Raw genomic sequence first — 16,305 nt, forward strand, 5'->3', positions numbered from 1 at the left:
GATACTTGATAACCCTGATTAACTGCACAGATCACTGGAGTCCTAGCGGTATGCAAAAACCATCAAAACTTAATCTGAAAAGACTAGGCATTAGGGCAGAGCACCAGCAGAAATCACATGAAAGATTGCCTAGTTCCATCTTTGTAAATGTTATATGGTTGAAATTGTGTGTGTTGGTAGGTCTTTTTTTTTTTTTTTGTCGGTTTTGATGACTGGCTTACTGAACCGAACCGAATTATACATTTTTCCTTGTTTTTGTTAAATGGCTACATTTGCCTTGTGTAATTTCAGAGGCCAGAACCCAGCTGTTGCTGAACTTAATTTACTACTGAAAGCACATTCTTTGGAAACCTATGGTGTTGATCCCCATCCTTGCAAGGTAATAGTTCAGGGTTTTTAAACTAAGTTTTACAGGTTAATAAAACCCCTCAGATTCAGTGAATTAGTCCCATTTTTATCTAGCCATGTGTACTAAAACATTTCTAAAAGAGCCTCCCCAGAAAGATGTTGCAGCTTTGTAAAATGTTGGTTGACAAACACCTATGCGTCAGTCCCAGAAGTACTGCCTTGCATAGGCAGCATTTCATAGTATGATGCTCTAGCATGCTGTGTCAGTATGAGAAGATATGGGGGGGGTCCTGGCAGATCACAAGTATTGTAATTCCGTCCCAAGCATGTGAACAACTTATAGTTCTGTGCTGTCCTCTAACAGTTATTGCTCAAACTGTTTCTAGTCAACATAAAACAGTAGCCTAAGTAAACATACTAGGTAGAGTATATTTTGCCAAGTGTACTGTGGGAAAAGCTTTGATAACCGATCATTTCTTTGCCATTCAAAACACTCCCTTAATGCCATCTCATGGAGGCGTTTACTAAATTTCAATCTTATATAGTGCATGTAATTCTTGTGAAACAGTATATTAGAGTTAAACAAATACTCTAGATGGGAAATACTTGAGATTTTCCAAGAATTTCAGTAACAGTGTTACTGTTATCCAGAAGCCACAACCAATTGCTAGGACTTCTAGGCTGACATTTCAAACACAAGTGTTTCAGTTGCAGCAGCCAAATATACAAACGATAACACAAACAGGAAATTGCATATACAAAAAGGTGAATTGGACATATACTTATGTATTCAACTTCACAGTCCACTACTTTACTATTCTGTGTTTCTTTTACAAAGGTGTCTTTGGTTATAACCACTAGTTGTCTCATGTACTAATGAAGCCACCATCCATCTGCATTTTTGAGTGATGGTGCATTGCCCGTATAGTTTACTTTTAAGATTGCCTGTTTTTATGATGCTCTAATTGTTCCTTTGCATTGTTATATTTCAATACTGCAGTCCAATATGGTTTATGGGGCAAACTAAGTGACCTATAGATCCCATGTACACATGTAGCAGTTTACAGTGCTCACCATTAAACAGTCAACCCTAATCCAAAACTGTATCTGCATTATTGCAGGTATTTCAATTCTAAATTAGATATGGGGCCTGATCCAAAGCCCACTGAAGTCAATGAAAAGACTTCCCTTTACCTCAGTGAGCTTTGGATGAGAACTATTCTACATTTTAGATATCATTGTATGGTTATTATAGACTTTAATAATAATCACAATAGGGTACTTACATTTGAAGTGTGTTCCTCTGTGTTTTTGCTTTTACCTTTCACAGGAAGCTTAAAAAAACCCTAATATTCTTTGACTGCATAATGATTTGAAATAAAGCTTCTAGAATAGTGAAGCAGATTATGCCAGGCAAATGAGAGTTTGGAAATAAGCATAGGAAAGCTGGTTAGTGTAAAACTGACAAACTTTTGCTCAAAAAAATTGAACCCAACCTTTTCTTTGTTGAATTCAAAAAAGTTTGGTTTACTAATTTAAAAGAAACCACCACTTACCTTTGCACCAAAATTGGAAATATCTAAATACAGCAAGTAAGGCTGTCTTGTGTCAGTATTTCCAGCACAGATGATATCACATGAGTTTGTTCCTATGAATTGCAAGGCTGAAGGACATAAGATGAGAATACCACTAGTCTGGGCAAAACTGAATCCCTTGCTCGTATTGGTGAGCATTCAGATATGAAATGGGACTATTTGTGTATGTATTTGTAGAAAAGAATAAGCCTTTAAGTGCTACCATTGTGCCAAAATCTACATGTGAAGAAAAACCAAGCATAAGACAGTTTTATCCAGTCAAATAGTAAGACAGACGACTTTTTATAGCTGGGGATTGAACTTGGATGTTGAGAAAAAAATATAGTTGACGGATAAGGCTTAGTCCTAAGAAAAACACGGATACCATATCTGTGACTGCTATGGACTAAGAATTTACACCATCAACAATGAATGTTATATATTTGGGGGGGCACAAATAAATAGCTTTAATTTGTGTTTCTCTTATTTTAAGGATTCAACCGGGACCACTACCTTTTTAGGATTCACAGCAATGGGCTTTGTAGTTTTCCAGGGAAATAAAAGAATTCATTTGTTAAAATGGTAAGCATATCAACTAATTAGATTATTTAAGATTCTTTTAGTTGTTTTTTCCCCACTTAATTCCTTTAAGGAAACTAGAGGTGGAATATTGAAGATTCACTTCTCCCTTTCACATTTTATTTTTCCAAGGATTTTTAGATCACATATGAAAAAAATTGGTCTCGTTCTACTTCTTACTGCAAATTAATCTACATGACAAACTTGGACAAGCCAAACTAACTGAGATGCTCAAAAATTGAATAGCTATGATGTTGGAGGTATAATGGCAGGGGTGCATAAGAAGGTTTCACAATTTCTACTACATTATGCTTGGCTCTTGAATATGCTGTCAATTTCTCATTCAGATATGAATAAAAAAAGGATTTTTTAAAGAAGGACTTAAGGTGGGAGAGGAGGTGGGATTTTGTGTGTTTATAAATGATCATTCCCTTGCAGATTTCTAAATACAAGTAGATTTGGTCCCAATTTTTTTTTCTTAAGGCAACTTGCTTCATATCTCAAGGATTTCACTGTTAGAGGGCACATCTGAAGCTATGACAACATTAGTGAAGGCAGATTGAAGCTCTCAGCAGCATTTCCAGTCTTTCATAAAATCTCTGGCTTTTCGGTAGTTGATGGAATAATTTAGAAATTATGGTGTACTCCACTTATTTTCATCTTAAATAGCTCTGATGAGCAAAATGGATTATGCAGAAGGTCAATGGTCAAGTTCTAGAATAGGCCACTGCTTTGATTAGAATTACTGGCAGTTATAGTTTTATTTGGTGTGGCATACAGCCAGGTCTTTGGCACAGGCTAATTTCCCTTTACATCACTCCATTGGTGCAAGAGAATTACTGCTGCCCCAGAGGTGCAGGTGGGGATTCTTTCGTCATAGCCTAATCCCATACCTTCCAACATTCTTGGAGCAAACCCTAGTACTTTCAAGGTGTTCATAAATGTGCACAATTTTGAATAATTCTGTAGATACATACCAAGACTAAGAGAAAGAAGGATAGAGGAAAGAAGAGATGCAGAAGTCTTCAGAATTTCATATTCTTTGCCATTTGTTTCCTGGCAAAATGTTTTATTCATTAGTCTCATCTTATTACCAGGATTTAATTCCAGCTCCCCAATCATCTATGCTGAAAAATAACCCCTGCTTCCAAATCAGTTTAATTTTGCTAATTGCTAATAAAAGCAATCCCATTCAAAATAACCACCTTCATTGCAAGATAAAACCAAACCAAACGCCGCTCCAAAAACCAACACTCCATGCCAATTTAAATGCAAAACATCCCCACATGCATACTGAAAGTATTGTGGGGAGCACTGAAAGAGTTTTCATTGATGCCCAGACATCCTCCCCATTTTAACTCCAAAGGTCTAAGCGGGCAGTTCAAGTAGTCAGAGCAATTGTTGAACTAATGACAGGAGCAACTGCCTCCTAGATGGCTCTTCACACATAAAATATTCCCAGACCATCATCTTAGAAGGGGATGGAATAGAGCTGTCATTGATTGCCATTCCCCAAGAGGTGGGGGAATAGGAAAGAGCAGCCATACAGATGGGGATTTCTCTGTAGACTTTCTCCTGCAGATGTACAGAAACATCTAAAAACCATAAAGTTGGCCAGTTTGGAATCCCCCGCTTGCCTAAAGTCAGAGTAGCCACCTCTATCTATTTCTTTAAACGGCAGTCAAATGAAAGCATTCTTGGGGGTGGGGTTAGGGGTCCGGTTGAGATGTGGTTGGAGCACATGGTGCTCTGCAATCTTTAGACATCTTCCCTTGTGTTCAAACCTTTCATTGTGTACTGGCAAAACATGTTCATCTCAAATAAATGGGTCAAAAAAGAAAAAAAAGCAGCAAAATATTAGCCTTATCACAGAGGCTCAGTTAAAATGTCTGAGCAATTCTCAGTCCTTTCATTGATACGGTACATTTATGATTAAAATGCAGTACCTCTTAGAAAGTTTTTTCTTTGTAGTACATTCCTCTTTGCATCTAGAATCTCTTCAGTGCCAACCATTTGCTTGCTAAAGTCTTCGAAATGTTTGAGAAACTACAGTAATAAATAGTTTTATTAATTTCATAATTTATCATGCAATTAAATGAAAATACATAAACTAGGAGGGGAAGGAGGTTATTGCACTACTGATATGTCCTCTTTTAGTGGTTTAAATCTTGATTAGGGGACACAGTAAAATATATGTTTTATTTCATTGTACCTAATATTGGAGATACTAAGCATCATAAAAACCCATGCATTTTGGCATATTATGAGCTATTTGTAAGTGTTCAGATACAATGATGAATGACATCAATGCATAAATAAGCAGATATGCAAATAGATGGGATATTGCTGGTGAGAAATGAGATGCATTTGTAGCATTGTGTGTGGAAACTTCCAGGCCTTTCTGTGCAGCATCTGGCTCCTAAAGTACCAAATGGGTTCCAAGATTTTAAAGATAGGAAAAATTCTGAAGTATAAATATAAGTTTCTCTTTCCTCCTGGTCCAAATGAACTCTTTAAAGGCCCACAAGAATATGGAAAGCCTAACACCCCAAGTCTATATTCTCTACTCTGAAGAAAATTAGAGTATTATTTGCTCTAGCACTATGGATTTTACATTTACCAAGAGTGCACTGTTGATGAAATAGCAGCCTGCTCTACGTTTGTGAATCAGTTAAATTTGCATGAAAATGCACATCACTTTTGTTCACTGCAATTTTTTCCTTTACTTAAAAAGTGTTTTCTTTTTAGGGCTGATGTCTGTAAATTGAAATTTGAAGGGAAGACATTTTACGTGCTTGGAGCTCAGAAAGAGGTTGGATATTAGTTTTATACTAAATTTGTATGAGTGATTTAGATTTAGTTTTAAAAAGTCACTAAATGTATTTTAATTTTAAAACAGGTTTTTTAACAGATGGTTTGACAAATTATATTTCATATTGTAGATTACATGTAAAATAAAAATAAACTTGTGTTTTTTTATTGTTTATGAGAAAAAAGGTATCTAACTTGACAAAGGGATTAGAGCTGATAATACCAATTAGGTTCATCTAATCCAACCATGCAGTGCAGGGATTTTTCCTTCTAATTTGTTCCCTAGTGTTTACCCAGTCTAGTTTTAAGGGTCAAATTATCTAAATGTGAGAATTGCACCAGCATAAAATAGGAGTAATAGGAGTAACAGGAGTGTCAAGCCCCTGACCTCTATGGTTAAATTTTCAAGAGGGCTATGTCACAGGTGCAGACTCACCCAGCAGCACCTCCCAGCATCATCAGAGAATTAGCATCCAGCCTCCAGAGCACCTCCTTCAGGCTAGTGTCTCACCAACCCTGGTCTCCATGTCCCTCCCAGAACCTGGTGCCCTTGTCTTGGGTGCTGCCCCCGGCAGTACCCCCAGTTCTGGGTCTCCCCCTCCCAGGTGAGCCTCCACCCACTATCTCCACCTCACCTCCATCTTAAGCTACTACCAGTCACCAACTAGCCCCTCTTCTCCCTGGGGCAGACTGTAGTATAGCTACTCATCACAGGCAAGAGGGTTTGGACCTGCTGCCTCTACAACCCCTATACCTAATAGGCCTTCCCAGACCTGCAGCCTGGGGCTTTCCAGGCTGGAACTCCTAGCTCCTCTGGCTCTTCCCCAGCCCTGCTCCAATCTAGGTGTCCTGCTCAGTACCTTGCAGCCAGGTCTTTCTCTCTACAGGCAGAAGAAGATTCTCCTGAAACTTCTGGCTCAAAGCCTTTATAGAGCCCGCTGGGCCCTGATTGGGGCGTGGCCCTCAGCTGCTGCCACTTCCCCCAATCAGCCAGGGTTTTACTTCCTTCCCCAGCCCCAGCCCTATACAGGACTTTTCTATTGCTTTCAGGGTTGGAGCAGGTGCTCACCTTGCTACAACTTTTACAGGGTGGACTGGGATTTTTAAGAGGGAACTAGCAGGCTACTTAAGCCTTATTGATAGTCTCACTATGGGGCCTGACAGAGGGCAACTGGTTTCTAGAGAGAGGGGGAAATAGGAAGCGGATGCTGTGGTTGTTACTGTAAAAGAGCTGCAGTGAGCAGAAGGCTCCTGCAGTGACTCTGAGAAACCAGGGGATCAGCAAAAGGGGTTTGCCTGCTGATGTCTACACTAGAATAAAAGACTTGAATTTTAAAGTCTCTTAATTGTTTGGGAGCCTTCTGATTTGAGGTGCATCCTGCTGGACTCCCAAGCAGCTGTATGGGAGAACTGCAGACTTGTAGGAAAAGCTCACTATCTAGTGTCTGTATAGTAAGTTTCTTCTAGTATTTGTTCATTCTCCAGAACATTCATTTGTTCTGACCACAGAGGCTCTACCTAGAGCATACCTCTTAACCTGCCCATGACCTTCAGGATGGTAGAGTAATGCAGGTCAGTGTGATGTTGGACATTGCTGTCTCTAAGGCTATGGCCATGTTGAGGACCACAGTCTAGATGGGGGAGGGAGGATGGAAGAAAGAAGCTAGACACAGGGAACCAGAAACTAGTGGGGGGATATAGAATGAGCCATGGTATGGGGGAGTCAGTCCAGGGAAATAGGGAGATTTAAATGAGAAAGCTGGTTGGGGGTGGGAGAGGCTTGAAGTAGTGGATAAAGAGAGTCAAAGACAGGGATGGACATAGTAGTGAGGAAGAGAGCCGGTCAGCAGGGAGAAGGAGTAGCCAGAGAGAGGGAAGGAGGACAAGGGGGGGCGGGGCTATGTGTTGAACAAGAACGAGAGAGGAGAACATAGTGGAAAATCAAGGGGGAGCCAGGTCAGAGGGGTGGGGGGAACTCAAGAAGGAAGTGATGGCTTTGAGGGAGAGAATTTATTGTCTTTATATGCAGAAGAAGTGAAGAATTCAAGGATTTGACAGGGGAGTTGAGGTAATGCATGTTCATTAAATATGAAAATTGGGATGTTGCTTCATTTGCATAAAACTCAACTTTCTCTACCTACAGCTAAAATGGGTATGACCTTGAGTCCATTTCTCTCTTAACAAATCACTCAACTATCTCCTTCTCCCCCACAAAAGTAGCTTGGTTATGTGAAAAATCCATTTTCACAGATAGAGGGAAAAATCAAGTGTGAATGGGTTGCAATGAAGTGTGGACTGATGTAATTTAGGAAAATTTGGTCCTATATGTTTCTAGTGGACAGAGTTTCTATCAGTTCCACAGTCTTAAAGAATTCAACTTTTATGTTTTTTCTTATTTCTTTTTTCTACCCTTAGAAAAAGGCTATGTTGTCATTTCATACCTCTACACCAGCAGCCTGCAAGCATCTTTGGAAGTGTGGGGTGGAGAACCAGGCTTTTTATAAGTAAGTAAATCTACATCAGTTCATCATAGTAAAAGGAACGCGCATGCACTAGGGTAGAAGATGGGTTCCATGTGAAATTTTCTGTGTGTCTTTAACAGGATGGAAGACAAAAACAGTATTGCTCCATCATTAAATGTAGATGCCAAAAAAGCATATTTGGATAAATATGCAAATCGGTATACTAGGAAGTAGTACTTCATTACAAATGAGGATCATAGTTGAGGAGGCATTTGGTTCTTTTTAGGGTGGAGGATCAAGAACTTTCTTCCAAATAGCCTGTATTAGCTAAGATTGTAGCAGCAATGTGTAGCTAAGTGAACAGGATGACAGACCGGGAGTCAGGGAACATGGGTATTGCTCTTGGTTCAGCTGTTGACCATCTCTGCAAACTTGAGCAAGGCACTTAACTGTTTTGTATCTGTTTCTCCTCTGAGTAACATGGTGAAAATAATTCTATCCACCTCTATTAAGTGCTTTCAGATCTATGCTAGGAGAGTGCTGAACCGTAAGTAGTATTCTTACGGGCATTTTTGAATAAACATTGTTTTCCAGTGAAGCCATAAGGGCTGGTAACTGGTGACTAGGAATTCCACAGCATGAGTTAATACACTTCAAAAAGGAGGACCTGCTGCTGGATGCTTTTGGGAAAGTTGCCACACATCTAGTTCAAAAAGTAAATGGCTATAAATTAGTTGCAAGAGAAGGAAGAAGTCTAGAAACTATCCCCTCTCTTACACCTCAAAAGATACCGTGCAGATAAATCATCAAAGGTACTCATTCATTTTTTTTCCTTTCCCCAGTTAACTTAATTAGATATTCGCCTTGTATACTAACGTTTCCTTTTGGGCATGTTTCTTTTATTCCTGCTATTTGAGTTTCTTTACAGCATCTGGCATACTTTGTTTTGTAAAAATGCTGTGTCTTTGGTGCTTGCAAAGTAGCCAACACTGAGGGGAGGGGGAATAGAATTTGTGTTTTAACAAGGTTGTTAATTATCTGTTTTATGTTGAAGCAGATTCTTTTTTTCAGTTTAACACGGATGCAACAGTGTATTAAATGAAAGGCATAAAATATAGGCCTGTTACAATACAGCCATTAATTTAGTTATATTCCATTTGAAAACTATGTTTGAAGCTGAATTATTAGAGGTTCTACTTAAGAACGTTCTTCACCTTTAGACAGTAGCAGCTGTCAAAGTATGAACGTCCAAAGTGGACTGGTATAAAATATCATCTCTCTGAAATTTTGCTGTCCAAGTAGCAATATTCATAATGTGGGTCTCAGGCATCATTGCCCCATCTACTCTTTTCCTTGCCACACTCTCCATGTGGCTTCCATACAATCCTGTGAGGTTGTTTGTTCACGCTTTTGAAAATATACTCTCCTGTTTCATTTCAGTGTCTGTAGACAGAATGGAAGTATGTTTCTAATTGAGTAGAGTGAGCATTGGAAGTAGTCTTCCATGGACAGGAGTACACTGGTAGATTAGATAAGTGGTTGCTATAAATCAACAGTCTACAGAGTTAAAGTGAAATGAAGATAGGTTGCATAACATTGCAAACCATCTACACTCAAAGCCTACTAACGTGCTACAAGAAAGAAGGAAGTACTTCCTTAGCCTGCTGGAGGAAGTTGAGGGATTTTTCTGGCTGTTCATTAATGGGTAATGTGGGAGAATGTGACATTATAAAATTGATGACGGAACTGAGGACCAGAAAAGAGCCAGTAGAGCCAGAAGACCTCAGTCAGGGAGATGAGGAGCACGAGGGGGCCATAGACAGTAAAGAAAGCTCGCCCAAGGGCTCATAGAAAAGAATCAGAAAGAAGCCTGGAGGGACCAAAGAAAACTGTGAACCAAAGCCTAGGATAATAGTATAGAACCAGCAAAGACAGATTTGGGATTCAGAAAAACCTCCCACCTTTTCACCAAGAATTGGGGAATTTTAAAAAATTGCTGATGTTTCTGAACGTAAAGTTCTTTATGAAATTGGACGTTGCCAATTAAGTGATACAATAGCATAATATTTGTGCAGCCCTGCTGAAAGTCTAACCAAGGTAAAATTGGACTCTGTGAATAGTTCTACTTTGGAACATTACATACAGTACAAACCCTGTAGGCTGGCTACACAAAATTACTTGCAATCAATTTGCTACCCAAAAAATATTTTCATTTAAAAAAAACCAAACAGACTTGCATGCAATTCCTGCTGGTGAGACATTCCCTTGGTTAAATTTGAATCTTGGGTTCAAGCTTTCTTTTCAACCACAACAAGTAGAAACTTAACTCTTTTAAAAATGAAGGCTGAGATTCTGATCTCTTCATGTGACTCTAGGAGCTAGGGATTTGGACACGCCTATGCCTTAATCCTGCCTTGTATTAAAGTATTTGTGTGATTATTTGCACACAGCTATAAATAAGAGTTTCTGCAAGGTTGGGGAAGAAATATGAAATCCACTTGACATTTCAAAACTACAAAATAGCGGAGAGGTTGGCATATCTGGAGCCATATTGTTCCTCAATGTTTATAAGCCAGATCCCCTTCCTCCTCCAAGCTCTGATTAATGTAGCCAAAGGCTGTTGCAGGCTGATTCAAAGTGACTGGATTGGGTAGACTCTACGTGTACATAGACTGTGTGAAGACACAGAAAATATGTTTTCTGAGTGAGGATCTCCTGTTCTTTTGTTTCATATTTGTTTCAGTGATACCAGCGTGCTCACTGCAGCATCCGTGTGGGGAATCTTTGTGTGGCTTGCTTGAGGAAAAAGGGTTCTTGCCACTTTAAGGGGCCCTCCCCCTTACAATGGGTAGTAGAAGGGGAGGGAGGGAAAGATTACCAACATGGATCAGGAAAGGGGAGAGCAGCAAGAAGCAGTTGGGACAGGTCTGGGGAGGGCACTGCCCTTTCTGCTGACTGAAAGAGTGAGGGCTGGGTATTTATATCCCAGGCAGTCCTAAAAAAGCCTTCTCTTACCTGTATCAGGCTGGAATTCGCACCCATGAATTTGTAAAGGGGCCAGGTTTCCTCATGACTCACTATGCTAGTTGCCCTTTTCTTTGGGGGCTGGGAAATAGTTTTTCCCTCACTACCAAATGGCCGAGGTTGTGCAGGGTACTTGTCTTCCCCATAGCAGGTCGGGGACCTGGTGGGATGGGTGAATGTTTGTGTGTGAGGGGTGATTGGGCTATAATGTCACAATGTAGTACATAAAACTTACGGCAGATGTTCATAATGGAGGGGATACGGTTATCAGATAAAATGGACTAGAAAAGGATTTGAAGAAAAACATCCCTTAAGGAAGCTGAGGGAGGGGAATTTTGGGGCTGTCTCTCACAGCAGGGAGACGATTCCCCCCCCTCCTTTTATAGCCCCTGTTCACTTCAAACAGGGGGAGACTGGCAGAATCCCAGTAATGGGCTGGCTGGGACCAGTTGAGGATTATATGGAAATGATTAAGCAAATTATGATGATCTGCACTGTACCATTTATTGCCAGGTTCTTCCAGATTTTTAGGTGAATAAAGATGTGGCCTAATTAAACCACATCCATTACCTCCTGTCCTCCTCCTGGCATGGCTAGGCAGTGTGGCAGTAACTACATCTTACAATATCCTGTATGTGGGAGGATTAGGACAGAGAACCCTTGCTGGGGACACTGGATTCTATGGTGCTTGGTTCACATGGTGTATATATAAACTTCTACGGGCCCTGTAGGCACACATTTTACTTTCTTGCTCTGTTATTCAGATAATCACTCATTGGTATGCAGTCTTTTCATACTATCTAAATTGTGAGATACCTCTGTAAAGTTTCACATGTAATTTTATGTTGAAATTATTACACATACCACTACAAAAATTTTAAACTGCTAATTATAGAATATTATGGTATAGTAGAAGAATAACACAGTTGGTCATTTGTCTTGCTCATTTCTGTATATTAAGTTGCTTTTTATACTTTTTGAAAATGTGACAACCATGTACTCTTCTTTTTCTGGAAGGTGTGCAAAATCAAGTCAGATCAAGACGATGTCCAGCAGCAAAATATTTTTTAAAGGCAGTAGATTTCGATATAGGTATGCACTTTCTTGTCCTTATGTTTTCTTTTTTTTGTTAAGATTAACCATTCTGAGGGTGGAAGAGAGCTTGGAAAATTTATTAATGGGAAATTGAGCCTTTACCTCTAGGGTACCCAATGCAGGTCAGTAGGGATTCAAAGCCTGATTGCTCTTCACTGTCTTTTATGCAATGAGTTGGTGGTTTCATTTAAATCCTAATGAACAGTGTTTCACATAAGGAAAAAAAGCCACAATATCCTTTGTTGCAGTCTCAAGACAAGACAAAACTTGGATAGCATAGGGATAGAACTAATCTCACCAGATGCCTCTAGAATCAGGGTAGACCTATATTGGTGAGACAGCGGGGTGAAACTCATGCTGACACAGCTCTTCTGTACTTGTTCTGCAGATAAATGATCTCCTGTATTTGCAGGGGGAGCACTACATTGATTTCTGATAAATTAAAAAATAAAAATACTCTGGTATCCTGTCTTCCAAAAATGTGTTGCTTTTCTTTGTTGCCATTTTAATAGTTCATGTTACAGCTACATATTAATGTTGACATAAATTAAAAAAATCCCTCAAAAGTTGCTTGAATATTCGAATTCATGTTTTGTTACAGTGGAAGGGTCGCCAAAGAGGTTGTTGAAGCAAGCTCTAAAATCCAGAGAGAGCCTCCTGAAGTGCACAGGTATGTTTTAATACTTTAACTTTAAGGACCAAAGAAGATGAGTCTGCTTTACACAGAAGAAGTCACTTGGGTTACTATGGGACAAATGGACCATCATTCTGAGCAGCCATTTGAGACAATCAATCCTAATGAAAGATGCTAAGTTAGTATAATACAATTGTCTCTGAATGACTTTTTCTGTCCTAGATAAGGGAGTTGAATCAGTATTGACCTGAAATTCCTTTTAATCAATCAGTAAAATAGTTCATTGGCCTCTATATCACCAGGTAGGAAGTATGATCCTGGAAAAAAAAATCGCCTGCGTTTCAGCCCCAGTCATTGACCTGTTTTTAATTTTTTAGGAGGAGGGATTTATGTAGCAACTTATCCACTGAGTTAAAAACCAGTTTAAAGAGAGAGGAGAATAGTTCTTACCTTATCTAGGAAAAAGTTCTCTGGTTTGCTTTTTTTAAAGCTATACTGTTGGACCTTTGAAAATAGACAGGTGTCTTCCTGAGACATGTCACTCATTGTACAGCCAGCAGGAGTTGATCAGACCCTGATCAAAACAAATGGAAATGGAAAACTTGCACAAACTCCATGATTAGAGACTAAACAGAAGAAAGGAAAGAAATGTCAGGAGGAAAAACACTTTAGAAAGCTTGAAAAACATATTTATTCTGTCAGAGACCAGAGTGATTGCTTAGTTTTTTGAATATTTGCAGCCACAGCCAGTGTAAAGTTAATTTTCCATTACTTTTGTGTGTGGAGGTTTTTGGTTTTTTTTCATTGTGTCCTGAAATACCAGCTGTCCCTTGGTGAAGTGTGGAGCATTGCCCTAAGTTAGGTTCTTCATAATGTCTAAAAGGTAACCTTCATAAAGATTCAGTTGTGTTGCCCATAACATGGGAATATATGGTTATTGAATAACATTAACCAGGTTACATTTAAATGATGCACCAAACGGAGGGTCTAAAAATTAGGTGTCTAAATAAGAGTATACAAAAATAACTGGGCAGGTCTTCCATTGAGATTGAATGCACTATTTAAGTGTGCAAGTGCACATTAACATAGGAGGTTCATGTGGTTGTCCAAGTTGTCTTGATTTATTCTTTGCTGTCCATTTTCTATCAGTCCTTTCTGAGGGATAAATATTATTTTGATTTTTTTGTTAAAGATTTCTTTTGCATTTGGCTTTTCTGTGTTTTAAAGCATTGCAAAAATAATATAAGTAAACGGTGACAAAATACATACCTTCTGTTGCCTACGCTGAGGGTTTACTCAGCATAGCACAAAATTGCTGCATGAACTGCCTTTTCTTTTGATTACTATTTTAAGTAGTGTGTAACTTTGTGATGAGAAGAATATTGCTTCAGTAGAATGTGGGCAAGTACCCTTCTCAGCCTATACTGAAACAAGGTCCACACCTTGGAATCAGAAACTTGCCCTCATTCGAGTGTTTGGCTTTAACAAAAACCTTTACAGCATACTACTGGGGCTCCTGCCTACAACCTGTTCTATTAATTTAAATAGAGTATATAGCCCAAAGGTATTAATATAACCCACTCACTGTCCAGTGTTAAATAAGGTTTGGGGTTTGGTATACAGAGACCTCAGCCTGCTTAGCACCAGGGCAAACACACCATTAATAAAAATTATTTTACCCTTTTATTAAAGATGAAGGAAAAGTTGAAGCATTTGAAATGTAAAGTATTATGTGAGGTTTTCATTTTAACAACATCCCTTTTCACTTTCCATTTTCCTTTAGCTGGAGTGAGTTTTTAGAAGGAAAAGCCACCTTGTTTGACAGTCTTTTAGATAGTATGGTAGATGAGATGGTAATGACCATCCTTTGGGGGAAAAGAGAAGTTAATTGAGATGGCTTGGAGCTGCTACTGTTGCTGTTAAGGTCTGATCCCATAGGCACCGACTCTGTGGGTGCTCTAGGAAAAAAATTAGTGGGTGCTTAGCACCCATTGGCAGCCAACTCCCCCTTCCCCCCCCGCACCTCCTGCCCACTGGCAGCCCTGCCGATCAACTGCTCCCCCTCCCTCCCAGTGCCTCCTGCCCACCGCAATCAGCTGTTTCACAGCATGCAGGAGGCACTGGGGGGAATGGGGCAAAGCTGGGATGGGGTATGCTTAGGGGAGGGGGCGGAACTGGGTGGGAAGAGGCAGGACTGGAAGAGGCAGGCAGGGCACTTAGGAAGTGGGGTGGGGGCATGGCCTGGTGCAGGGCAGGAAGAGGCGAGACAGGTAGAGGCATATGAGGGAAGGAGTGGGAGCTGGGGCGGGGTGGGGGTTGAGCCTCCCGTGGGTCCGTAGGAAGCCAGTGCCTATGTCTGATCGTGTTTCATCCCAGGTGATGGTTGGGATTCATCTGGAAACATTTGAGGTGGTGATGTGCTGTCTGTCTGGTCAGGACATCTCTCAGGATTAGGACAAAGGAGGTCCGGGGTCACAGGAGACAGTGGGGATAGCAGCTCGGGTGGTGAAGCCTCCTCCACTATCCAATTTTGTTCCTGAAAGTCCTTTTGTTTAAGGACCCACAAAGGGAGTGATTGGTGGAATAGCCTATCCCCTCATTATTTTGTCCACCCATAAGACCTAGTTTTTGACACACCAATTTTGGTTCACTGATTTCTGGTTCCACACTTTTCTTGTTTACCAAACATGATCTGAACAGAGTCCTTGATGTATATCAGTAGGCCTTTTTGTTTGGACTAATTCAGTCTGTCTGACTCCCTTTCGTACTTTTTCCCATCAACATTTGTTCTAAGTTACTGTGACATCTTATGAACTTTCACTCACTTCTTGTAGTTAACTCACAACTACAGTAAATATGTGGGCCCAATTACCACAACAACCCAAAATATCCTCTTGAAAGAACCATTCCATTCTTCTTTGAGAGATATCCCTGTGAGTGCCCACTACAGGTGTTGGTGTGTGCCTTTGCTCAGAGATTTTTACAGCAGTACATGCATGGTGCCTGCCTCACGCACCAACGGTGCCTCAATATTATGCGCTCATGGCCCGGACTCCTCAGTTCCTTCTCTACTGTCCCCGGCCTGAGACTGAGCTCAGCAGTCTCACTAAAGGATTTTCACTTTTAGACAGTCCGTTGTTTATACAGTTTATCTAGTATTTTAGTCCAATAAGTTTTTTTTTTTATTTTCTCTCTCTCCCCTTTTTCTCTTAACTCCTTCCCCCTTCCTCCCCCGTTCCCAGTTTTTTCTGTCACTCACTTAGACTATATTATGCCTGGCTTGCTGGGTTTTAAGAGATGCACTACATGCAGAGAGGCCACCCCTATCTCTGATGGCCATTCTCAATGTGTTCATTGTTTGGGGGGTTCCCACGTCCACCAGAAGTGTGCCCACTGCAGTAAGCTGAAGGCTAGGGCATGAAAGGACGGAGACCTGAGGCTCAAGTTAATTCTAATGGAGAAGTCCCTCAGACCTGTGTCTGATCCAGGTCAGGAGTCGTACTCAAGACAAAGCCCGCCTAAGTCCACGAAGGATTAAAAATGGCCAGTTTCATCACCTCACAGAAATCAGTTGGCCTCCAAATGGTCTCCGAACAAGTCTCTGGCTCAGCACATGTGACACTCTGCGCACCTCCAGTACCATGCGTACTCCAGCTGCTGCCAGTGTGCACTGCTCCGGTGGCTAGGCTACAGGCTTAAAGTTGCCTGCCTCTTCTAATACACCACTGCTCAGCACTGCAAAGGACTCGGTGCCAACTCAGCTGAGCCTGCCCAGGCT

The 16,305-nt window shown here is 40.5% G+C and overlaps 1 protein-coding gene across 8 annotated transcripts in view; it reads left to right on the forward strand.

Annotated features, from left to right (window-relative positions):
- Positions 1-16,305, forward strand: part of FRMD3 (FERM domain containing 3) — a 256,992-nt gene that overhangs the window by 202,968 nt on the left and 37,719 nt on the right. For all 8 annotated transcript variants that reach the window (XM_043514613.1, XM_038403444.2, XM_043514612.1 and 5 more), the window contains 6 exons: positions 292-379; positions 2,416-2,504; positions 5,250-5,313; positions 7,728-7,816; positions 11,816-11,890; positions 12,495-12,563. In XM_043514613.1, coding sequence (XP_043370548.1) covers positions 292-379; positions 2,416-2,504; positions 5,250-5,313; positions 7,728-7,816; positions 11,816-11,890; positions 12,495-12,563 — 474 coding nt within the window. The remainder of the gene's footprint in view (positions 1-291; positions 380-2,415; positions 2,505-5,249; positions 5,314-7,727; positions 7,817-11,815; positions 11,891-12,494; positions 12,564-16,305) is intronic.

Source organism: Dermochelys coriacea, chromosome 5 (assembly GCF_009764565.3).
Source record: "Dermochelys coriacea isolate rDerCor1 chromosome 5, rDerCor1.pri.v4, whole genome shotgun sequence".
Lineage (NCBI taxonomy): Eukaryota > Metazoa > Chordata > Testudines > Dermochelyidae > Dermochelys > Dermochelys coriacea.